The 24,707-nt window shown below is 44.3% G+C and overlaps 1 protein-coding gene across 4 annotated transcripts in view; it reads right to left on the bottom strand.

The window, feature by feature from the left end:
• Window positions 1-609: 609 nt before the first annotated feature.
• The window catches only part of DGKA (diacylglycerol kinase alpha), an 89,289-nt gene continuing 65,191 nt past the window's right edge, over window positions 610-24,707 (bottom strand). For all 4 annotated transcript variants that reach the window (XM_014054609.2, XM_087710274.1, XM_087710275.1 and 1 more), the window contains exons 9-24: window positions 24,529-24,646; window positions 21,349-21,437; window positions 18,818-18,937; window positions 16,426-16,524; window positions 13,588-13,671; window positions 12,053-12,126; window positions 10,892-10,966; window positions 10,708-10,793; window positions 8,880-8,969; window positions 6,466-6,626; window positions 5,793-5,857; window positions 5,309-5,399; window positions 4,047-4,245; window positions 3,673-3,793; window positions 2,868-2,928; window positions 610-1,315 (exon numbers count right to left, since the gene is read on the bottom strand). In XM_014054609.2, coding sequence (XP_013910084.2) covers window positions 1,217-1,315; window positions 2,868-2,928; window positions 3,673-3,793; window positions 4,047-4,245; window positions 5,309-5,399; window positions 5,793-5,857; window positions 6,466-6,626; window positions 8,880-8,969; window positions 10,708-10,793; window positions 10,892-10,966; window positions 12,053-12,126; window positions 13,588-13,671; window positions 16,426-16,524; window positions 18,818-18,937; window positions 21,349-21,437; window positions 24,529-24,646 — 1,632 coding nt within the window. In that variant the 3' untranslated portion in view covers window positions 610-1,216. The remainder of the gene's footprint in view (window positions 1,316-2,867; window positions 2,929-3,672; window positions 3,794-4,046; window positions 4,246-5,308; window positions 5,400-5,792; window positions 5,858-6,465; window positions 6,627-8,879; window positions 8,970-10,707; window positions 10,794-10,891; window positions 10,967-12,052; window positions 12,127-13,587; window positions 13,672-16,425; window positions 16,525-18,817; window positions 18,938-21,348; window positions 21,438-24,528; window positions 24,647-24,707) is intronic.

Consider the following 24,707-nt stretch of genomic DNA (forward strand, 5'->3'; position numbering starts at 1 on the left):
ATCCCTGTGTAATCTTACATTACCTTCTTGCACACAGTATAGTGAAGGAAAGCGGGAAAACCAGCTAATCCATGCTGAACAGCTTTACAAATCCAATTAAGGCTTCCATCATGAGCAGATATACCAGCTTTTGTGCTGGTCTCCAATTTTTCATCCTCTCTATGACTGCAACACATTGAATGGATGTTTCATGCTTCTGTGTATATCCTGCTACATGGTTTCAAGCAGTTACAAAGCCAGTTTGCACAGAACCTGTGGTGTATGTGTGTGGAAGAATCCTGTGGCCCTCCAGTTGTTGCTGCACACATCATTCACCTCTCTCTATGTTGATTGGGTGTTGAAGTTCATGACTTCTGAAAGGCTGCTTCTGCCCTAATATTTAATGCCCATGTAGCGATTCCTGACTGAGATTGTGCTCCCATGATAGCAAGTAAAATGAGCCAATGGTGGGATTCCATTTCATTATCTTTTGTGGGCCAGAAATCTGGTAACATACATTGTTTCATACAAGCTTTGACCAAAAGGCAAATAACGTTTTAACAACTGGGAAGCCCACCATCTAACAGCTAATTTCTGTGTATAGCTAAGAAAACAGACTACAGTGGGGAAAACATATCCAAGCCCAATCCTTTATTACGACGTTGAAGCTCTTCTGAGAAAACTGTACAGGGAAGGACTTGGCATGGAATCATAATAAATTAAAAAAAAGAGGAGAGGAAAGGAAGTGGAGGGAGAAGAAAAGGACAGCTGGTGCCACCATTGTCTTTCAGTAGTTACAGCAAGTGCAAAAAGCAAAATCTACAAAGAGCAGAATTTGAACGACAAAGAGGTAGCAATCTACAGAGGCTTTTTTAGTGGGCAAAAAAGGAAGAATTTGGCATCCACACATTAAAAGGGAGACTAGCACAGGCAGGAAACCTGAGGGCACCACCAAATCACAAGGTGCTGCAAAACCTAGCAGGGCAGAGAGCCCACGTTCTCCTGCTCCAAACTAGGAAATTGGGCAAGACTGATGTATGTTGCAAAAGCTAAGAATTCGGATCTCGCCTTGCCATGTACAAACTATATAGAAATTTGGCTTCTTCTAATTTGCTATGGAAGGTGGTGACGGAACAGGGCTCTCCTTGTGGCACAAAGCAGCAGGATACCCCAACCGAGGACCCAAAGTTGCACTTTGGTGGGGGCAGCTGCGCCTGGGAAGAAACAGAAGCCCCATTCAGGTCTCCTGGGGTCCCTTTTTCAGGCCAAAAAAGCTGGAGGAACGGGGAGGCGGTGCGATGAGCATCGGAGCTTGGTTCTTGTGAGTTATTCTGATCTGAAAGAAAGATGGAGCAAGATGTGTCAATACTTTAGAACAGGCCTCAGGTCTTTCCTCTACTTGCCCATCCTCACACCCCCATATTACAGCTTATGGATGATTAGAGCAGACCAACCACTGTCTGGTTGCATCTCCTCTTCACCAAATAAGACATAGAGAGGTCTCTTTGCGGTCATTACAAGTCAACATTGACTTGATGGCACTCCATCAATCCATCAAGAGAGAGCTTCCAAACCAGCTAGTTGATCTTTAAGGTCCTAATTTAAGTCCAGGTGATTTCAAGGACCACTTGGTAGTAGCCAGCCTGTTTGAAGAGATACTTTGGTCTTCTGAGTGGACAGGAACCTACTGAGTGGACAGGAACCACCAGACTAATCCCCACTGGATCTGCTGCTAGTCTTGTGCAACAATTTAATTAGTAAGGTGGTTTGTTTCAATTAGCTAGGAGTGGCAATTTGAAAAAGAGCCTACCAGCTTTTATGGTGGTTGTCACTTCCTGGGTATTTATTTCTTGGAAATTTGAGGAAAAAATGTCCTATAAAATCTGCAATGACCCAGTTGGAGTTGGAACTATTCTCTAGTTTTTTTTAACCGAACCCCTTTTTAAAAAAAATCTAACAAAAATGGTAGGCTCAGGCAGAGAGAGGGCTAATTCTCTCTTCCAAGAATGTGTGATATTTAGGCCACTGTGGAATAAGTAAATCTACAATTAAGTCAGTGATCTTGGTGGTGATGGATGTTCCTAGCCAAGAAAAGCTCAGGCTATTGAATTTGCATAATACAACATCACTTAAAATGATCTGATTAAATATATTATGCAGCCACTTTCTCTTGCTCGCATGCAGAAAGCCTGATAAAGGGAACATGTTTTAATCATATCCCACTGCATTAGTTATACTGCATCCTGATAAAAGATCACTGTTGGAAATAATCATTTATTCCTTATTGTCCAGATACTGTGTTGTAAGAATGGGGATGGTGGTACTAATGTTCTATTGGCTATACAAAGAGCAGCCAATGATCATTTGAAGCTTCAGGTTTGCCTTCACATAACACGAACTGACTTAACTTTTAAGATCATTCTTACAACTTTCTTACTGACCACTCAAGAGATAGATCAAACATTTCTCAGTGGCCTTCTTTTATAAAATTTCCCCCCAGAAGACAAATGGCTGGCCCTATCTGTAGCTATTTTCAACACTGTTTTAAAAACGCATCTGTTTTTGATAGTTTTTAATTGGTACTCATTGCTTTTAATAGGCACTAGTTTTTTAAAAAAAAATTGAAACAGTGTAGCTTACATATATTTTCATGAAATGTCTGCCTTGGTGGATTAGCTTAAAGTAATAAAGCCTTCTCATTAACTGTTCCTGGCAATTTTCATATTCCAGCAACTTATGAAATATTGCAAGTTTCAGATTTTACCAGAATGCACCTGCTTGAACACTTGAGCTGCTTAGCGAGCCATAAGGAGTTCTCTGGACTCACCAAAATAGGTATTCATATCCAAAGCCACAAAACATAGAATATGACCTTAGGAGGTGCTTACTGTGCATGGTGCTTGCATCCATGGCTCTCCATCGATTTGCATGGGAAGATGCTTGAAGGTTCTGCAAAAAGGACATGAGAAAAACAGGAAGTTGACATGAGATGATGAATATTCAGATTTTACATGCAATTATCCAAAGAACAAATACCGAAGATGACAGTAAATATGGGACACCTTAAGTGTTGATTTCCTACCTTCATGTGTCTATATTACAGCCAGCACCATCACACCTTCGTATCACATATTATCACAGCAATTGTCAGGTGCAAGGAACCAGATCCACATGTGTAGAGTTTGCTAACTACTTTATTGTATTCTGCCTATAATACAGGAATCTTCCCAAATTGCTTGCCTTCCCTTGGGAATAAATAAGTAAAGTCCCATGGAAAGGTCGGGAGCTCAGACCTAGGTCTCTTGTAACTGTACAACGATTCAAGGCTAATTCTCCGCGTGAGTCCTTCCCCCGCCAGCCTGGCTGGGCATTTCCCAGCAGCAATCTTTTTGGTCAGTATTCTTAGTCTCATATGGCAGATGTGGAGGTGGGATGAGGCTCAGGGATAATGGCTGCTTAAGAACACTCACTGAGTCATTCTGTATAATGGTACTGATTCAACTCAGCTCAACTAAGAAGGGTGTCAATTAATAGACATTTACTCTAAAGGCTCACAGAGACATCATTATTATTTCACATGCATCAAGGCCCTGTACATGCCCCCTTTGGGAAAGTTGAAGGAAAGGCTGTCAGAGTTCCAAGCAGCAACTACAAGAGAAGATAATACATCCATTGAGTTGCCGGCCCACCTACCTCAGGGTGATCTCAGAGCACTTAGCCAGCCGCGTGCCTGCATTCTTCAAACCGGTGTAGATCTGTCCCATTTCAAACACACCCTCCAGGCCCACCACCTCCATCCGTCGATCACTCAGATCTGGATAGGGAATTGGGGAGGGGAGAAAAGCCAAAGGTAAGAAAAGTCACCACATCATCTCAAGCTCCCCTAGGAAGTCCTCACAGCAATGTTTCCGAAAGGGCAGCAGAGTATATTAATTAGTTTGGCCTCTTAGAAATCACATGCCATTCTTCATTCACCCTCTCAAGCCATGCCTGCCTTTCTCTGCTATACGTACTACTAATCTACAAGGCTACAAACTTTGTACCATCTACCCACTCTCCTGGATCACCTTGTACACAGTTCTTCAGGATTTCAGCTTCCGTGATGACTTGAGGCTGTGCTGCTCCTCCAGCTGTGCTACGTGCCGCTGCCTCCCCCAAAGGTCTTTTGGTCTCGCCCCAGAGGTTGGAACCCCCGTGCATGCTAGGGATATTGAGGACAGCTATTCCAGAGAGGGCTCCACTGAGGTCCAGGGATTGCCCGCAGCACTTGGTAGAGACAGACGTGAAAGAAAGGAAGGTGAGCAAGACAATAACTGCTGTTTTTAATGCAATAATTTGAACAAGAACTATAGAATCCAAGTTCTAGACCCATTCTTGCACAGCTGGGTAAATATGCAGAAATGGTACCGCTAGGACAGTGGTGCTTTGCAGGCGGTACGCCCACCAGCCCGCCCGAGCTCCTTACCTGTATTTGAGCTCTTTGGCGCTTCTGCACACGTGCACAGAGCATACGGCGCCTGCACGACGCTCCACCAAGCAGCTGGAGCGTTGTGGAGGTAAGGATGCATCCGTGCGTGCTGCGTGCGTGCATGTGGGGGACGCTGGGCCCCGTTGCACCGTACCCTTGCAACGGGATCCAGAACCCACCACTGCACTAGGAGCAGGGTGTTTGAGAACTCAAGCTTCTTATTAACAATTTTGCCTGAGGTTGAAGTCCTAATGCTAAAAATGTAATAAATTGATCCAGGCTAATCAGTGTCAAAGAAAGAAAAACACTTTGCACCAGTGGTGGGATTCAAATAATTTAACAACCAGTTCTCTGCCCTAATGACCAACTGGGTAGGCGAGGGTTCGGTGGTCATGTGACTGTGTGGCCGTGGCCAACTCAACGTCACTTACGTTGATGGGCGCTTCGCCTTAGCTGTTACAATGTAATAAGGGTTAACCGGAGAGGCAGTTTCTGTAAGCACGGCAATAAAGGTTTGGCTAGAAACAACACCAGAATGTTTCCTTCCTGCCTTCCTTACAGGATTAGCCCTGTAAAGTGGAAAAAAACAAAATGGGATTTCTTCTAACAACCGGTTCTCCGAACTGCTTAGAAAGTTAACAACCGGTTCTCCCGAATAGGTGCGCACTGGCTGAATCCCACCACTGCTTTGCACATGTTCATAGGAAACATAATGTGGCAGGGCAAAACAAAATCATTTTGGACCTAAAGCGTGACTTTGTGTTAGACGCCACTGCAAAGAATTGCACACCGGTTAGAGAAGTCAACAATATTCCCAACCCAGAACAGCGATCACCTCAGAACCACAAAGGAAATGCTCACCTCTATAGACAAACACTCCTTGAGCTTTTTGCATGTGGCAAAGATAGTCTCCGATGTGGCAAATTCAAAATACCAGAGCTTGTTCTTCATCCTATTCAGAAAAGAGTAGAGTTGCAGGAAAGGAGCAATGTAGAGAGGGTGTGTGATTGAGCCCCACTTCTTCCCCAACAAGCACATCCACGGGCAGGACTTGCCAACTGGGAGCCCCACTCCATGGCAGGTATTCACTTTTCACTGCCCAGTGCAGAGCCATCCTCTCTGCATGACTAGCTGTCCTTATATATTCCCGGGAAAATCAGATCAGGGTGTCAAAAGGAGTGGGGACATTTCTAGAGGCAGAGTTGAACACCTAAGTACTAGATCAAGTTTCATGGGAAGACTTGAGATTTCAGAATTGCCATATCAGCCTTGAAAAGAGACAGGACAGCTGCAGCACCAGGAAACACCACCACCACCACCCGCCCTCTTCCACAACTGAACTAACCTGCTGTTAAATTTCTCTGGGTATTTTTCTCTCATGACATGAAATCGGTGGGCAATTGAGGCATCCTGAAGAAAAGGAAAGTGAAAAAGAGAAAGTCAGGGCTGAAGAAGTGCTTTGTGGAGATGAGAGCCTCGAGACAGATATAACCACAAGGTTAACTCTCCCCTTTCATTTCTTAAACCCATTAGCGCCATCTCTAGGTCATTCCAAAACCACCACTGTTGGGCACAAGTTACCACAACCAATGATGAATAGTTTCAAGCAGAAGCTTTATTGCTAGTCACCTATGTTATAAGAATCTTGCCAGACAGACGTCTTTCCCTTGGGAATGGTCAGATAACTTTAAGGGATTCTGGGGAAAGTCAGGCCTGTGCCACGTCCTGCAAGGATCCTAAGCTTGGCCCCCTCTTAACACCTCCCCCGAGTCTAGACTCCACCCCATCCATCTTGTGTTACGAAATCCTGCCCTTTTTCCCTTTCATTGCTATGGCTCTTTATGATGGCCACTAGTTCTTTCTGCGCCTACTGTCCTCAGGGGCAACAGGAAGGTTACAGCAGTCCCAGCATCATTGCTACTCTTTCTCTCAGTATATGTAGAGAATAAATACCCCCTTCTTTCCCTTCTTGAGCAAAGGATGACCCTTCTCTTGTGTTTTCATCTGTTCCTACTTACTACGCCGATGGAGAAATAGTTATTGATGATCTCATAGGGCACAGGGTCTCCTTTCTCATCCGGGTTATCTGGCATCACCTGCACTGACCAGCGGTCCATCTGTATGATGTTACTTGCTTCAATATCTTTCAGTATCTTTACCAGATTCTCACCATCATAACCTGGGAAAGCGCAGAGCATTAGTTGGGGGAATTAAGGGTCACTGATTTATGATCACACTATTTAGGAAAGAGTTAGACCCTTAACTCTAAAATCTCTATCATTCGGCTTCTTCTCATTTTGACCAAGCAATTTTCAGCTAAGAATGAATATATCCAGGCAGTCCAAACTCTTTTTCCTTGCTTATATATTAACATTAATTCACATGCTATTGTTCATATTGGAACTGTGGTTTAAGGGCAAAACTAAGGTTGTTTTCATACTAGCACCTTAAACATTTCCACTGCATCACCTATCCATCAGTGAAGTGACATCAAATCTGCCTGCTTTACTATTATTTTTGGCACAAAAATAGTCGGATAACTCTAGAAGAGGCTATAAATTGCTAGTGTGGAAAAGCCTAAGCTAGAACGGAAAACAGTTGTGATACTAAGCTAATGTGAGAAGCTAATGTCAGAAGTTGATTCATTTCACAAGGGGTAGCTGTCTTTCTGATCATTTATTCCTGCCAAGAAAGGCAGTGACCATGAGAAGTATGCAGAAATTATACGACTGAGTAAAGATCTGAAACAAGAGTGCCCCAACTGGACTTTATTATCCCTCTTATTGGCTATATCTTATAATAAATGGTGCGTTATTAATACTTGGGAGTCATATGTTCAACCATTATATGAATTCAAACTCAATACGTTGAGGTTCAAGGTAAAATATAAGGGGAGTCTAATTGTGTTATTGATGTTTACTTCTAAATGGGGATTATTTCAATTTTGGCCTCACCTAATTCCCAACTACAAATCCTTTGCCTAGAACAAGGGTGTCAAACTCAATTTCATTGAGGGCCGCATCAGGGTTGTGTTTGACCGATGGGGGGGAGCAGGGGGTGTGGCCAGCTCAACATCATTGTCGGGGATGCCTGTGGTGGCCGAGTAATCTGCCAGCTCCTAAGTTCCATTTTTGGCTGCGACGGTTTCCTGCAACCCTCTGAAAACAAAAACAGAGCTTGGGAGGACTGCCCATGGCCCTCCCAAGCTCCACTTTTGCTGGCTGAGGCACCGCGGGCTGGTCCTTTGCTGTTTCCAGGGTGGCCCTGTGGGCCAGATCTAAGCACCTCGTGGGCCAGATCCAGTCCACGAGCCTTGAGTTTGACACCCCTGGCCTAGAAATACTTCTAGACTTCATTCTAATTGTTTTCCTTCATTTTAACTATTTCATTACAAATTAAAGCTACAGAATATACAGAAGAGAAAGATAAATGTAATTACAAGTATACACACATAGGTAAAAATAAACCAAAATTAATGAAGCAATGAATTTGAACTAGTCACTCTCTCTAGTCAGCCCTAAGGAGGCAAAGGCAAACTACTTCGGAAATCTTGCCAAAAAACCTGCAGGGACTAATTGAGGCACTTGCCAGGCGTCAACAATGACTTTAAGGCAGCTTCTCTCCCCCAATAGAAAGTAGAGGCTTTGTTTCATTACTTAGTTCCACTTTAGTCAATACTCCAATTCATAAAAGCAAGCAAGTGAAAAAAATCCTAAGGGTCTCTCTTTTCCCCAGGACAAATAAATTCCCTAGTGCAGTTTAGAATCTTTTGATTAAACTTCCATCTAATCCCCCTCTCAAGACTCCAAACTATGTTTAAATTATCCATTCGCTCCTTCTCTGAAATTCTCTGGGTCAGACGCTGATTAGTGTTTTACTACATTTCTTTCCTTAATTGTGGTGATCTTTATATATGCAGAACTCTTAGTAGAAATGCCTTCCCACAGAAGGTCTCAGCTTGAAACAATCATTTCCATTCCTTAGAGGAATTATGGCATGGTCTAGGTCTAGGAAAAGGGATGTCTAAACTTGGGAACTTTAAGACTTGTGGACTTCATGCTGGCTGGGGAATTCTGGGAGTTGAAGTCCACAAGTCTTAAAGTTCCCAAGTTTGGACACCCCTGGTCTAGGATATCTCTGAGGTGGGGATGGGTCCTGACATCAAGTTTTGGAATCTTCTGAAATCACAACAGATCATACCCAGCATCTATGACTCCAGAGACAAACCAAGAGACTGACTAAGCTTATGAATTTAACTTCCTCTCAAGTTCCTTCCCATGCTGATTTTCAGTAAGTTCATTGGTCCTAATCTGAGCTTAGAAGAAATATATGTCAAATGCACTTCACAAGATCAAAGCGAATGCTCAAGCTTTGGGATTCATGGGTGTAGCAGAAGGAAGGCCTGCTAGGCTTGATAGCAACTGTTCCTCACCTCCACCCCAACGAAGACAGCGGGCCAGATCATTGCCAGTTCCTAGAGGCAAGACAGCCACTGGCGGCCGACTTGGTAAGTTGGCTTTATCTGAGGAGAAAGTAACATGATGTGTTAGAATAATTTGTTAGAATTTGGCAATAGTTCTTTCTCCACATAATGCCATGAATAAAAACAGGGAAGTTAGTTGACAACCAGTTAGTAGGAACCTAAGCCTGTTAATGGTACTTTTAATAGGCCTTTGGCAGTGGTGAGTTTTCATATTTTTTTTACTACCAGTTTGCTCGTGCACACACGCTCGCACCCATGATGCTTCTGTGCATGCACAGAAGCTTCCGGGCGGAGCCTCCAGCTACTGCCGATACTGGTTCGCCCGATCCGGCCCAAACCGCCAGAAACCCACCTCTGGCCTTTGGGTTTTGGTGCAAAAAGTATTGTTTTAATGATCTTCAGCAACCAAGAAACCATAGTCATGTTTCTCAAATATTTACCAATGGTGGCATAATAAAATCAAGATTAATGTGGATTTTTAAAACCATTATATTAGATGTGCTATAACTATATTAAGAATATGGGAATAGATACAAATGCAGTGCCTGAAAACACTTTTGTATCTCTCGGCACAAGAAGCGTTTTATGGACAAGAAATAATAGGCAAATGTAAATGGCTAACTTTACACAAGATAATGAAATTTTGTCAAAGGAAATCTAAAAAAAATCAAGAGAAGAATTGGTGACAGAGGGAATATAGGTGTCAGGGTTCTCTTATTTAGTAATATTAGAAAAGTTAATATAGACAAAAGACTGAGTTTGAAATAGATATGTGTACAAATAATGAACATATTTTATTGAAATTTGAAACAAGTAAAAATGAAAGAATGTATAATAGTGGGCTAACATTTTTGGTTATAATGTACAGATGAAACAATGGGAAAATATATGGTTGAAAGAAATGGAATTAACATAATTATTTTAATGAGCATTTTTATAGAGTATCACAGCATCGATATATGTCACCAGAGAAATTATCTAGAATATATAAAGGCACTTCAAGTTTGTTTTGGAAATGTGAACAACAAGAAGTGACATTTTATCATGTTTGATGGATGTGTAAGGTTTTCCTTTTGCGATTGATGGGCAAACAATTGGGAAAAAAAGTCATGGAACTTTGTTTTATAGATAATAACTGCAGTGAGATTATGCAGTTTGGCAGTTTGAGTCTCACCTGCCCAAGGTTGACTCAGCCTTCCATCCTTCTGAGGTGGTTAAAATGAGGAGCCAGATTGTTGGGGGCAATAGGCTGACTCTGTAAACCGCTTAGAGATGGCTGGAAAGCACTGTACAAGTCTAAGTGCTATTGCTATTGTATGCCCCAAAGTGGAAAGATTTTGCATTATTCACAATTAAGTCATAATTAATGATGATAAAACATGCTGATATGCTTAATTTGACTTCTTTGAACAAACATAGTGTCTATGTTTATTGTTGACTGGAAACTCTTTATAGATGTTTTTTGCATGAAAAAAACATGTGGTTTTGATGATTAGACAGAACAGATTATAGAAAGAACAGAGGTATGTTGTAACCATAGAGTAAGAGATAAGTTCATTGTTTTTTCTTAAAACTGCTATAAAGAATATTGGCAGCTACTTCTTTGTATCTTCTTTTCTTTTTCCTTTTTCTCTGTTTCCTTTTTTGCACTTTTAGCTTTTTTTATTTCTTCCTTCTTCTCCTCCCCCCTCCCCCGCGCTCCCTGTTTCTATTATTTGGTATTAGTTTTTAATTCTGTTTTTAAAATATTTAATGAAACGATATAAATAATACTTACCAATGGCATCCAAGATCCATCCCACAGTGCCATCACCCCCACAAACTAGGATACGGAAATTTGGTATATCTCGGAAAAAGGTGAGGCTAGGACAAAAACACACACAAAAATTAGGTACTGATCCAGCAGAACATGTGAAATACAGGAACATCAGATTGATGTACAAAAGTTCACATTAACTCACCCAGGTCCAGGGCCTCCCTTTAATAAGTTATAAACTTGTCGTGGGTTCAGCAAATATTGAAATTTCCGCAGCACTCTATCAACAAGACATAACCAGTCAAAAATCCCCACTGCAGTGAAATCTGAATGAGAAATCCATTTTGATAGAGAAATAAATATTGCATCCCATCAAACAGGAATGCAGGGGCCTTCAGATCTCATCAATTCTAGGTCCCTTGGGAACCTCCCCAAACACAAAGGCAAACCAAATCTACATCAGAACTGGCCACCTTTTCAGCAACAGCGGCCAACATTTTTTTAAAACACAAATTAAAATTAAATATGTCCCATGTTCGGTAAATTTTCAGCAACCTCTCTGCAGAAAACCTGCAAATTTTCAGGCAAATGTAATGTTAATGTTAATTTCTGGCAATTGCCTGGAGTAGTCCCTGCAGTTTTCTTGGCAAGATTCCAGAAACCATTACCATTGCTTTTCTTCTTCCTCAGGTTGAGAGAGTGACTGGCCTAAATTCACCCAACAGGCTTCATGACTAAGGTGGGACTAGAACAGTGGTGGGTTGTTCTTACTGTTGCTACCGGCATGCTGCTCAGTCTGTTCGTGCACGCGCCCGATATGTGCTGCGCACGCATGCGCAATCCACCGCCCCTGCGACAACCAGCTGCTTGTTGGGGCTTGTGCATGCGCCGCACACTATGTGTGCATGCACACTTTGCCATTTCCCATAAAAACAGCTATAGAGCGTGGGTGGGCGGGTGGGCCAAATGAGCCACCATACTGGTATGCTTTCAGCTGCTCCCAGCCACTACCGGTATGGCCGTACCAGGCCGTACCTGCAGCAACCCGCCACTGAACTAGAACTCACAGCCTCCAGGTTTCTAGTGTCGTGCCTTAATCATCACCCCAAACTTTTTAAAATATATCATTTATATTTTTTAAATTTAATTTTGAGGTTCCACCACCGATACTGGACCCATGGCATTATATAGGCAGTTCAGGATTTATATTACATCCAAGAGAAACATTTGGGAGCGTAAGAGGAAAAAATGTCCTGAAAACAACTTGTTTTGCTTGCATTCAAGAGCAAAGTTGGCTTAAGTTGTCCTACGACGCCTAGCTTGCCCTATTCCCACATTTGCACTTCCAACCTTACTCCGTTCTCACCTCTCTCCTTGTTTTCCACCACTCTTAGGATTGACAAAGACAAGCAAGGGGTGTGTGTCAGGCAAAGGGTTGATCTGTGGAAAGGGGTTAGAAACACAAATAGCCTTGGTAAATGGCCAACTCTGATTGCCCTGCACTGTGACAACAGGATGCAGATTGGGATACAGCACAGCACATACAGAGATAGAAAAAACAGGGGTAAATTGGGCTGGGTGGCCAGAAACGACATCAGTCTAATCATGCAGCTACATGGATTTACTGTAAGCTTTATTCCCAGAGGGGGGTCTATGGGTACCAAGCTGCACATAGCAATTTTCCTTATTGCTATGAACGTAGTCAATCAGCTTTCAGCATAAATGCGTGCATCTCCTTTAATGGCTAAAGTAAAATCAATTCTGCAAATATCTAGGAACATTAATCCCCAGATGCACCTACCAGAAATTGCCTGGTGTTTGCAATTTCTGATCTGTTAACCCTTTCACTGCAGTGAGAAGCAACTGCCTCTGGCGGAGTGGCTACTTTGCTGCTTCTGAACCATGACAGGGTGTTTTTCAGAAGAGGTCTGGAATGTTCTAAAATGGGTTTCTTTTCCAAATGGAAAGGCAGGAGAGAGCAGGGATTGACAGACAGCTGGATGGTAGGGAGGGATTTCCATTCATCCTTCCCTCTGGCCCTTTTTTTGTAGGCGTGTTGCTGAATCATAACGCCCAGCATCCTTCATTATCAGCCAAGGTGGTTAGGAGTGCTGGAAGCGGCAGTTGAGCAGGATCAGGGACCTGCACAATTTGTCACATTTGAATTTGATGGATTGAATATCCCTCTTTCATCCTCTCCTCTAAGGCTGAAGAGGAGAAGTGGAGGTGTTAAGGTCACCCGGAGGTTTATCTGTGTTCTCAGGGTCACCTGACTGGTGCAAATGGTTGTGGAGCCTTTTTGGAACTGTTGAAAGGACTGTGTGGTAGACTGGAGATAGATGAGGTCGTATCCCTGTTGAGAAAGGGCTGTTCAATTTCGACATAGATGGCTTCTTTGACACCTCTTTCAAAACAGCGATCCTCTCTGTCCAAAATATGGGCTTTGTTGTCTTCAAAAGAGTGGCCTGTGTTTTTTAAATGCAGACAGACTGCTGAATCTAGTCCTGATGGGTTTGTTCTCCTACATTGTGCCATGCACTTATGAAGTGGTTGTTTTGTTTCTCCAATGTACAGATCTGCACATGCCACATTGCTCAATTTCTGTCTGAGAGTTTGATCCTCGGGGTGGACAAGCTTCTGCCTTAGTGTATTCTTGGGTTTGAAGTGTGCACATATGTTAAGTTGGCTGAAACAACCACTTCATAAATACATGGCACAACATAGGAGAACAAACACCTCAGGACTAGATTCAGCAACCCATCTGTATTTAAAAGACACAGGCTACTGGAAGCATTCTCACCTCAACCCTAGACAGCAGGGAGTGCTCAGAGAGCTAAGTGCTGCAGTGAGGGATCCTGTGCCGACAACCACCAGCTCTTCCACTTTACCTCAGACACTCACCCGCAAGGCCTGTCCCTCAGGAGTAGTGAATGGCTGAGCTGGTTCATCTGAAGGGGTCCCGTTTTTTTGGCTGTTCTGCCGCTCCTGTGACACATGGGAGAAAGATGAGCAGGTGATGGGACAAATCAGAAGATTCAGAGATGGGAAGAGAACTTTTGGGGTAGGAACGGGCATGGCCTATAAAAAACATCCCCTCTCTTGGTGCCCCAAAGGTGCTTTTTCAAGAGGCAACTGGACTTTCTTGTTTTTCTTTGAAAATGTTTTGTTTCTCATCCAAGATCCTTCTTCAAAGTACCTTTGGGGCAACCATGGCCTGGATGACTGAGAATCTCCATAGACATTCCTCTCTTGATGGTTAGGTGCTCGCAGGTCTCCAGAACAAGGATAGACCAGCTCCTCCCTCCCTCCTTCCTTTAGAGCCAAGGTGGCGCAGTGGTTAAATGCAGCACTGCAGGCTACTGCTAGATCAGCAGGTCAGCGGTTCAAATCTCACCGGCTCAGGGTTGACTCAGCCTTCCATCCTTCCGAGGTGGGTAAAATGAGGACCCAGATTGTTGGGGGCAATATGCTGACTCTCTGTAAACCGCTTAGAGAGGCCTGAAAGGCCTATGAAGCGGTATATAAGTCTACTGCTATTGCTATTGCTATTGCTTTAAGCAGACTGTATCTTTTGATTTGGAGGAATTTTGTTTCCCAACAAGAAGATGGCTCAAACCTTTCTTGAAGTCTTTGCTCTTTGTTTTGAAATGGCTAAAAGGAGCAGCCTGGGGTTAGCCCTTCACTGATGCAAACTCAGCTCAGCTCATCTAATCAATGGGCTGTTCTGAAATGGGGGGGGCATTCAGGGGTGGGCTATTGCAGGTTTGCCTGGGTTCGGGAGAACCTGTAGCTAACATTATGGCCGGTTTGGAGAACCTCCAAATCACACTGGCTGGCCCTGCCCACTCCACCCCTCCCCTCCCAGGAGTCTCCACGCGGCCCGTTTTGGATGCAAGGTAAATGCAAGGCCTATGTGGAGGGTCGGGAAGGGGGAAAAACAGGCCTCCTGGAAGTTCCGGAGGCCTAGGGGGGGCAGTTTTTGTCCTCCCAGAGGCTCAAGAAAAACCTCTGGAGCTTGGGGCAGGTGAGAATGGCCCCCCACCATGGTGCAGAAGGCCGACTAGGTCATGCCTACCATGCCCACGCCCACCCAGCAACCGGGCAGAGAACCCATTGCTGAAATTGTTGAAGCCCACCCTTGGAGGCATTCCACAATTGGCAATTCCCCCCTCCCCGAAAAGCATTTTATAGCACTTCTCAAAATAAAAAACGGGTTTGAGTGTATGTCAGAAACAGGATGCATATGCTTCTACAGCAGATTCCTTGGGAGGAATATCAGAAGTTGCTTTATTCTGAGTCAAAGTATGGCTCAGACTACAGCAGGGGTGCTGGCTGGGGAATTCTGGGAGTTGAAGTCCACAGGTCTTAAAGTTGCCAAGGTTGTACACCTCTGGCCTCCCGCAATGTTGTAGACCTTCTCAAGGAACGCTAGGAAGTAAACAGGGAGTTTTCTGAATGCCTGCCTGTGTGTTCTATCGCTGAGCTGTGGCCCCTCCCTTTGATTCTCCTCTTGTAGATTCAACTGCCCTGTAAGTGGCATCTGATGAAGGCAATTTGAATCTCAAAGAAACATAACATTCTTCGCAAGGGCAACACATACAGGAGGGTGCACCACCACCCAAAGGAATGAAACTAGAACAGCTTAAAAATAGCTTTGGGCCATTCCACCCAAAAGAGGAAATAGACCAAAATATCTCTTGCAGTGCATCAACATGATAAATGACTCTCTGCAAGCCCTGTTTTTCTTTTCTTTTTTTAGTTTTTTTTTTCTTTTCCATCAGCTGCTTTATGTACCCTTTTGAAGATTAGCTTTGGAGCTCTCCAAAGCTTGCATTCCAGGTTTTCCTGGCATTCGGGCTGGTCCTGATAAAGACACTGCCCAATTAAGGATTTTTCTTTCCTCCCAAGGACTGGCAAAGTCTTTCTTTCTTTCTTTCTTTCTTTCTTTCTTTCTTTCTTTCTTTCTTTCTTTCTTTCTTTCTTTCTTTCTTTCTTTCTTCTTTTTCTTTCTTTCTTTCTTTCTTCCTTCCTTCCTTCCCTTCTTCCTCCCTCCCTCCCTCCCTCCCTCCCTTTCTTTTTCTATCTATCTACACACACACACACACACACACACACACACACACACACACACACGGTAAGGGTGTGCTTTAAATATCTCTGCTACAGTCCAAGCACATGCAAAACAACATGAGAAGATCTGTAACCTGAATAAGCATGCTTGACTGTTTCCCCCTCTTTGTGCTGGTTGAGAAACATCATCCATCCTTTCATCAGTCATGCTATTGAGTGGCAGATGTTATAGTGCAACATCTCTGTACAATCCCTTGTAGGGATAGTTGATCCACTGTATATGAGTGTTTCCCAATCTTGGCTACTTTCAGATGTGTGACTGGCTAGGGAATTCTGGGAGTTGAAATCTGAAAATGACTCAGATTGGCAAACGCTGATTTCAATAAAGGAGAATATTTGTAATTCAGGTTTGAAATGAAGGGTCTTCGGTGCTCTCTTGAGTGTTGCTGTTTTCTGGCCAAAGTTTCATTATCCAGGAACTAGGAACTGAGGATGTTACCTAGTTTGGGTAATGAAATGTCTGCAAGAAAATAACCAAGTGCAGAGAGCACCCAGGACCCCCTCAGGCACTGATTTACATATAATGCAAACTCTTAAAACTCTGCCTTTAAGTTTCTATAACAGGATGGCCAATTATAATAACTGTCTCAAAAGGCTTCTTGCTCTCACCAGTACAACAGGGTAGATTGCTGAAGGCGGCAGGATATGGTCTCTGAGATTCCCACTGTCACAGGTGGAAGGCATGAGAGGTTGGCACTCATCATGAATCTAGAAGATTAAGACACAAAGCAAGTGTTTCTCAATGCCTCACTGAAGGCAATGAAAATGGGCAGACAACCCCCAAAATCCCAGGCTCCATTTGTCTTCCCTCTACTAGGTAACATCAGTTTGGGTTCAACACAATAATGGTTTCCTTTTACCGTTCGGAACCGGGAGTGCTCACTTGCTTTGCTCACTTATGGTGCTTCTGCGCATGCACAGAACCTTCTGCACATGCACAGAGCATCCAGGACAGTTGTGGGATACAGCCAGTACGCCCCAGTACGGGCGTACCGGAGCCTGCTGGGAGCACCAGGTACCGTTCCGGTACGGTGTTCCAGAGGGCCCACCCACCTGCCCGCTCTCCTTACCGCTATTTGAGCCAATAGGATGCCTGTGCAATGCTCCGCCGAGCAACTGGAGCGTTGCGGGCAGTAAATATGCATGTGTATGCTGCGCGGGTTCATGTGGTGGATGCTGGGCCCTGTTGCAGCGTACCAGTTCCAACTGGATAGCCGGAACCCACCACTGGTCCATGATGACGTCTGGGCGGAGCCTCCCGCCCTGCCGCTGCTACTGGTTTGCCTGAACCGGGGTGAACCGGCAGAATACCACGTCTTAGAATTTTGCCTTCTGTATCACAAAGCAAGAGATCCCCTCCCCCTACTTTGAGTTGATTTAAAAAATTGACTTGTGTGTAAAAAACTAAATTCTAATTCCGGAAGAAATGATAGCAAGCTCTTTGAAGATGCCTAGATTTACACCCTATGCGCCATATATAAAAACTAAGTATGCTGATAAGAAAACAAATTCAATGCTTTTGCAAAAATGATGGCTTGTAAAGGCAACTTGTTAAACAATGGCCTCATTTATGTCTCTGCTCTTCTAACCCACATCTAACTATATCCATGAAAGAGTCAATATTCAAAACAATGGGAGTCTATAACCTGAGAAATAATCTGGAAAATCCCAACGATCTCAAAAATACATTTGTGTAGACAATATCTCTAAAAATGGGAAAACATAGTTTCAGATTTCATGAAAGTTATCTAGCTGTGGCAAAATTACCATTGGGTCACCACAAATTTTGGTCAGTTAATCTATGAATAGGCAAAGACTAGATATGGTTTTTGCTCTTTTGAAACCCTCATTTAAATCCTCCTTTCCAATAGTTTTTCTCCAAATTTTCCTGCTGGGCAAATTTGGATGAATAGGCAGGAAAAAAATGCTTTAAAATGCGGGGAAAAAGCTTCTGATGATCGTGTGGCTCACAGCTGAGCCGCGAGGTCCTCAGAAGTTTTTGTTTTTTTACTACCAGTTCGCAGAACCAAGGACAATTGTCCCTACCAGTTTGGCCGAACCGGGCTGAACCAGGAGGATTTCACCCCTTCCTCTGACAGCGAGATGAAGATTGGGGGCAACGCACCCATCAATGTGGAACAGAGGTGGATTCCGGATCCCAGTGCAACCGTTATGGTGCAAGGGGGCCCGGCATCCACCACTTGAACGTGCGCAGTATGCGTGTGCATGCATCCTTACCTCCTGTGACGCTCTGCGACACCTCTGTGATGCTCCAGATGCTCAGTGGAGCGTCTCGCAGGCGCCGTATGCTCCATGCATGTGCGCGGAAGCACTGAAGAGCTCAAATACCGGCAAGGAGCTTGGGCGGGCGGGTGGGCCCTCCTGAGCACCAGAACGGAACGGTACCCGGTGCTCCCGGCAGGCCCCGGTACGCCCGTACCGGGGCATGCCGGTCGTAACCCACCACTGATGTGGACCTTGTTTCTCAGCTGTTTCTCTGCCTTTCCAGAAAGCCTCTGATAGCGAAACAAGGCCAGGGGGCTCCACATACCTCAATCTGGGGCCTGTTTCTCAGCTGCTAAGCAAAATGCTGACAGCAAAACACAGGCAGGGGGTGATGCGTGCAAGCAGCGGCAAGCAGCCGCAGAAGTGGACCAGCAAGGCAAGGCAGGTGTCGGGGTGTGCAAGGCCTGGTAAGTAGAGCAGTTCCACACACATCCATCCTCACCCTAGCTTAATTTTTACCCATGTGCCTCACGCCACCCCGTGCAAGCAGGGGGTGTGAGGCACATGAGCGTGCGGGGTCTTAACTAGGGCTTACTTTGGGGGTGGCTTATATTGGGCACACATATAAAAATCAAGCTAGGGCTTACTTCCGGGGTAGGTCATATTTTCAGGGAAACAAATACAATACCTACTGAATAAGAGCCACCTAAGGAAAAGCCCCTCCTGATGCCAGAATCCCCTTTGAAATCAAATCATGGAGTCACAAGTAGCTTGCCTTCTGATGGCACCAGACACAGTGCATGCCTGTGAGACTCTGGAAACTCTTGATCTTCTTTTGACACTTGTCACACTTATTGCCCTCGCAGCCTCCTCTTACCCAAATGTGTGCTTGCACCTACAGGAGGGAAGTGAGGAATGATGAAATCCGGGGGAAGAGAGAGAGAGAGAGAGAGAAAGAGAGACCAGCAGAACTTCAGACCTCAGGCTACAAGTTTCTACCTTACTGATACTCTTCAAAAGGGAGGCTTAAAAAACTGAAATGGGGACAAGGGAAGGGATGGGAACCAGAATTCCTGGGGTCTTCCTGATATTCTCATTCACATTCTCTTTTTGACATTCTCATTTTCATTCACAGGCAATTTAGTTAAGACTTACTTACTGTAAGTTCTCCAAAGCACGAGTTGAAGTTTTGATCACTCACTATAAAGTCTTCAGGATTAGACAACAGCATGCGTGGGCAACTGGAAGCCACACATGGTTCCCCTGGCCTCTTTATTTGCTACCGAGAGTTTATTGCTCCTTGACTTATGACGGGTTGTTTTATGACAGTTTGAAAAAGCACAGCCACAAAATGTGTGCTTTGCAGCCTGTAAAGACCCCCCAGCTGTTGTAAATGGTTGTCCTGCCCCTCTCCATGGTCATGTGACCACACATCGAGTAGGTCAGCTTTATTGCGGCATTGTGTAGTCACACTACCACAATTCACACTAGATTTTGCCAGTTTCCGCCAAAAACATTCATTTAAATGAATGGGTGTGCTTAATGATTGCAGTATTTGCTTAATGACTACCCTGAAAAAGGCTGGAAAATTACATCCCATTACATGGGTGCCTCAACTTATGATTATAATGACCCTTACAACTGGATTTCTGGTCCCAATTATGGTCATAAGTTGAACATTACCTATAATTCGAAAAATACCATGTTTGCCCGAAAATAAGACAGGGTCTTATTTTCTTTTTGACCCACAAAATATGACCTGAACATTATCGGGGGAGGGCTTATTGTTTTGGGCTTGCTGGGCGACTGCTTTCTTGGCTGCTCTCTCCCTCTTCAGCTGGGCACAGTGCCAGTCACCAACCTAGCGGTATCCTGAAGGCGAAGCAATGCGAGCGCTTTTGCCACCTCCCCGGTTCCCATGTCTTGGCACCTTCGGGATACTGCTAGGTTGGTGAGTGGTGCTCTGCCTGGCCGGAGGGGGGGTTGTCCAAGGGGCTTATTTTCGGGGGAGGGCTTATATTTTTGCCCACCTGAAAAATATGGCATGGCCTCATTTTCAGGATATGTCATATTTTGGGGGAAACATGGTAGCAAAAATACATAAGGTTTCTTATCTGTTACCATGCCATAAATACCTTGGAGTTACCTTATGGTAAGATGGATGGCTAATAAATTTGATAGCTAGCTAGCTAGATATAATGAATACCTAATTAGCCACTACCAAAAACATTATGTCTTTTATTTACCGGATCTTATCGGAGTATAAGATGCACTTTTACCCCCCTAAAAGAGAGTGAAAGTTTGGGTACATCTTATACACCAAATGTAGCCCTGCCCACCCACTGGCCCCCACCCTTTGGCCTCTGCCTCCCAGCAATTTGCCTCCTTGCAGAAAACAGCAAATAGCCTATTTCTGTTTTAGTTTCAGCACAGCCTGATTAGCACAAGCAGCTGATTGTCAATTGGAACAGCCTCCTGACCATCAACTGTTTCAGGCTGCAGGGATTGCCATTGACTATTGCCGCCTCTGCGCACCCCTTTTTCAGCCTCCGCAACCCATTTTTGGCCTCTGTGTGCCTCATTTTCGGTCTCTGCTGCCTGGAACAGGCAGAAAATGGGGCACATGGAGGCAGCAATCCCTGCAGCCTGAAACAGCTGATCATTGGGAGGCTGATCCAACCAACAATCAGCTGCTTGTGCTAATCAGGCTGTGCTGTAGCTGAAATGGGCTGTTTGCTGCAAGGAGGCAAATTGCTGGGAGGCAGAGGCAGATATTTTGTTTCTTGTTTTCCTTCCCAAAAGCTAGGCGTGTCTTATATTTTAGAGGGTCTTATACTCTGAAAAATACAGTACTTTTAAATGAAATATTAATTTAGGCAAGTTTGTCTTTTTAAAAACATTATCTTTTTCGGTTGCCATCTACTTTTTTCCTGTCTCCTGGAGGAATGAATATATTTTCCAGCTTGTGTTGCATGCTGAGAGACATTATGTCTCTCAGCATGCAATATAAACTGGAAAATACATCCATTCCTCCAAAAGGCTTCTAGCGGTGATTGTGACACTAATACCAAAACCAAGGAAGGGCAAAGAGTTGAAGTAAAAAGGAACCAAACAAGGCTATTTCGATCTCACATATTGAGGACTAGAAACAGGCATACCACCTAGACCTCTTAGAAGAATGAAGGGAAGGGTTGGGAAGATGAAGGAGCCAATAGAAATGGGGAGAGCAGAAATCCTGGATAAGGAAGGCAGAAATACAGAAGTCTGGCTGATGGGTGCAGAACTTGTCCTTGCTGGGTTACTCACATTGGTGTCACGGCGGTTCTTAGCATAGGTGCTGATGCAGCTGAGAGGAGCCTTCCGGGCACAGCGCTCATGCACGATGTACTTACAGACTGTGGGCGAAAAGGAGGAGGGATTCAATTAGATGCTACGGTAATAGAAATTAAAGGACCCCTGTTATTCCCCAAGCAGCATTCAGCTTCTCTACCTGAACTTGGATCTTATCAGCTTAGCGTAACATCTCCTTTCCTCTCCTTTCTCCCCATAGCTTCCTCACCCTTATTTTTTGGTTGAGCCTTTCCCCCCCCCAAACCTAGCGATTCATACAAAACAGCTGAACGACTCCATTGCTATCCTGGATAAGGGATCCCATGAGCCAGCAACAGCGAAGCACAGCTAAAGGCCTGGGGAAATGACCAGCGGTCTTTTTTTTTTTTTTTAATCCAGCTAGGCAAAAAAAGTTAAATTGGAATAAACGTCTGTGGGGAGCGATCCGTTCAGGCAAAATTGGAAGCGGTTGAGGCACCCCTAGTGGTGGGATACGACTGGTACGCCATGGTACAGGTGTACCAGTGCCTGCTGGGAGCACCAGGTACCGTTCCGGTACAGTGCTCCAGGGGGCCTACCTGCCCTCCTTAAGTGTATTTGAGCCGATCGGGGCTTACACGCATGCGCATGGAGTGTGTATGGGGCCTGCACCATGCTCTGTTGAGCGGCTGGAGGGTCACAGAGCCATCACAGAGTGTGGTGGACGCCCGGCCCCATCGCACTGTACCAGTTGCAATGGGATCCGGAACCCACCACTGGGCACCCCTAAATCTGTTTCTGTTGGGTTTATCTCCAGGCAAGACTGTAAAGAACCAGAGGAAGAATTTCTCAAGAATTCTTGCTTTTCCTGGGACTATTTTGGAAGTTTCCCCAGAAAAGAAGGTTAACCTGCTATGAAACCTCTCTTCTATGTTCACATGACTTGGCTGAGCACAGAAGATAAGCTTTTGTGGGATAAAAGCAAACCTCTCTAACCCCATGGCTGATTTAAACATTTGTATGACACACTAACCTGTTTAACGATCCAGTTTAGTGTGTGATGAGAACACGGCTAAAAAGAAACTCTTGGAAAAGAGAACATGAGAATTCAGCCTAGTTTTCTCTTCTGGTTTAAAGTCAGCGTGAATTCTCTTCTGCTAAGCAGACTGTGGTTGAAAGATTTTTCACCTTTTCTAAATAATCAAGATGCAATTCTTTTTGGATTTGGAAAGGAGCTAAGGAGGATTTCTGAAATGGCATTTTTCTTTTTCTCGCTGAATATTTTATAAACACGCAGAGAGAAAAAAATTGCCAGATTGTTCAGAGGCAGAGAAAGCTACTTTTAAACTTCTGGGTGGCCAAAGCATACAAATACTCCACGTTCTCAGGAAGAAATAGCCCTGAACAAACAGCCCTGCACTTGCTGTGAGTACAGAATGCACACATGTACACATATGTGCAATGTATCTAAAAATATTTTTTTAAACAGATGCTCATTTAACGAGGGGAAATCCTCCAACTTATCCAAATAGAATTCATAACAGAATTATTTTGCATCTGTTTTAAACTAAGAGTATACAAAGATAGATGCTTCTTCTGAATAAATTAAATTACTGCTATTATGAATGCTATGCTGCATGCACTTAAATATTACATGCTTCATAAATATTTTTGTCAACATAATTAGTGATGGGCAATGTTAATGTGTTCCAGCAGATGGCAGTATGGGGCTGACCTTGCCTAGCTCAGAAGCCAGCCAAATTGAGAAGACTGGATTGAAATTTAAATGGGAGCCCAACACAGAATAACCAGCATTGGAACATAGATTAGGAAATGTGTGTGTGTGGGGGGAAACCAAACTGACAACCGAAAATAGATTTTTAGTTGCTATTGAGAGAGAACTGCAGGGTTCAGTCCACACAATCACTGGAAATTGAGTGTTACTTTAACACTATTTTTCATCACATCTTTCCCACATTTCCCCCACATCTTTCACCTTCCAAAACCTATGCAGTCTTGAACCAGGTTTCATAGGAAATTTCTGCTTTCTTTTGCAGTGTGGTTAAGGCACCAAGCTAGAAACCAGGAGTTTGTGAGTTCTAGTCCCATCTTAAGCATGAAAGCCAGTTGGGTGACTTTGGGCCAGTTGCTCTCACCGTAATGCACCTCACATGATTGTGGTGGTTTGGAAACCAGGAGGAGGAAGGGCTGCAGGTAGTCCGCGACTTACAACAGTTCATTTAGTGACCATTCAAAGTTACAACGGCACTAAAAATGCGACATACAACTGTTTTTCACAGTTGCGACCTTTGCAGCATCCCTGTGGTCATGTGATCAAGATTCAGATGCTTGGCAACTGGTTCATATGTTATGTCTGTTGCTGTGTCCCAAGATCACGTTGCAACCTTCTGACAAGCAAAGTTAATGGGGAAGCCAAATTCAATTAACATCTGTGTTCCTAGCTTATCGACTGCAGTGATTCACTTAATAACCGATTCAAGGGAGGTCTTAAAATGGGGCAAAACTCACTTTAACAAACGTCTCTCTTAACAATAGAAAATTTTGGGCTCAATTGCGGCCGTTAAGCCGAGGACTACCAGTATTAGGGATGTTTGCTGCCTTTAAATTATCAAAATAATGAAGGTAGGCCTTATAAATAAAGAGCCACAGGATGAAAGTAATTCCCGTGGAGGATCACATTTTATGACATCACAGCTGCCTTGCCCACTGAAGGTTCCAGTTTCTCCTAGGTGTCTTTAGATAGGGTTGTTGGGAAGACTACTGAGGCCAATTCAGGCAGAGCCATCGGCACCAGGACTGACAAATCTGGGCGAGATGGATAAATGAAGTGACCTGGACCATTGCAGCTTCTTGTTTGATCTATGACAGTGGTTCCCAAACTTGGCAACTTTAAGACTAGTGGACTTCAACTCCCAGAATTCTCCAGCCAGCAGAGCTGGAGTTGAAGTCCACTAGTCTTAAAGTTGCCAAGTTTGGGAACCACTGATCTATGAGGAGGATGTCTGCTAAAGCAGCAGCTGGAGGAAACCTTCTCCTTCTGCTTCCACCATCAAATCAGTCTCAGCTCCCTTGAAGGGCTGGAAGCCTGAGCCCCCAGGAAGAAAAGGCCATCTCCCCTCTTCCCACACAACGCCCAGGACAGAGCAACACACTCACAAGTACAGCGCAGCCCCTGCTTGCGTAGCCCCAAGAGCAGCGTCTCACACACGTTGCAGTAAACAGGGCGGTTAAAGTGCTTCAGGCGCCACAGGTGCTGCCCGTCATCTTTCATCGTCTGAAGCAATGGAGAAAGTTGGCAATTAAGGAAGAGGCTTAAGGGGGTGGCTGGTTTGGGA

The sequence above is a fragment of the Thamnophis sirtalis genome, unplaced genomic scaffold (assembly GCF_051295495.1).
Source record: "Thamnophis sirtalis isolate CommonGarterSnake01/CBP01778 unplaced genomic scaffold, rThaSir2_p1.2 scaffold_3, whole genome shotgun sequence".
In the NCBI taxonomy this organism is placed as follows: domain Eukaryota; kingdom Metazoa; phylum Chordata; class Lepidosauria; order Squamata; family Natricidae; genus Thamnophis; species Thamnophis sirtalis.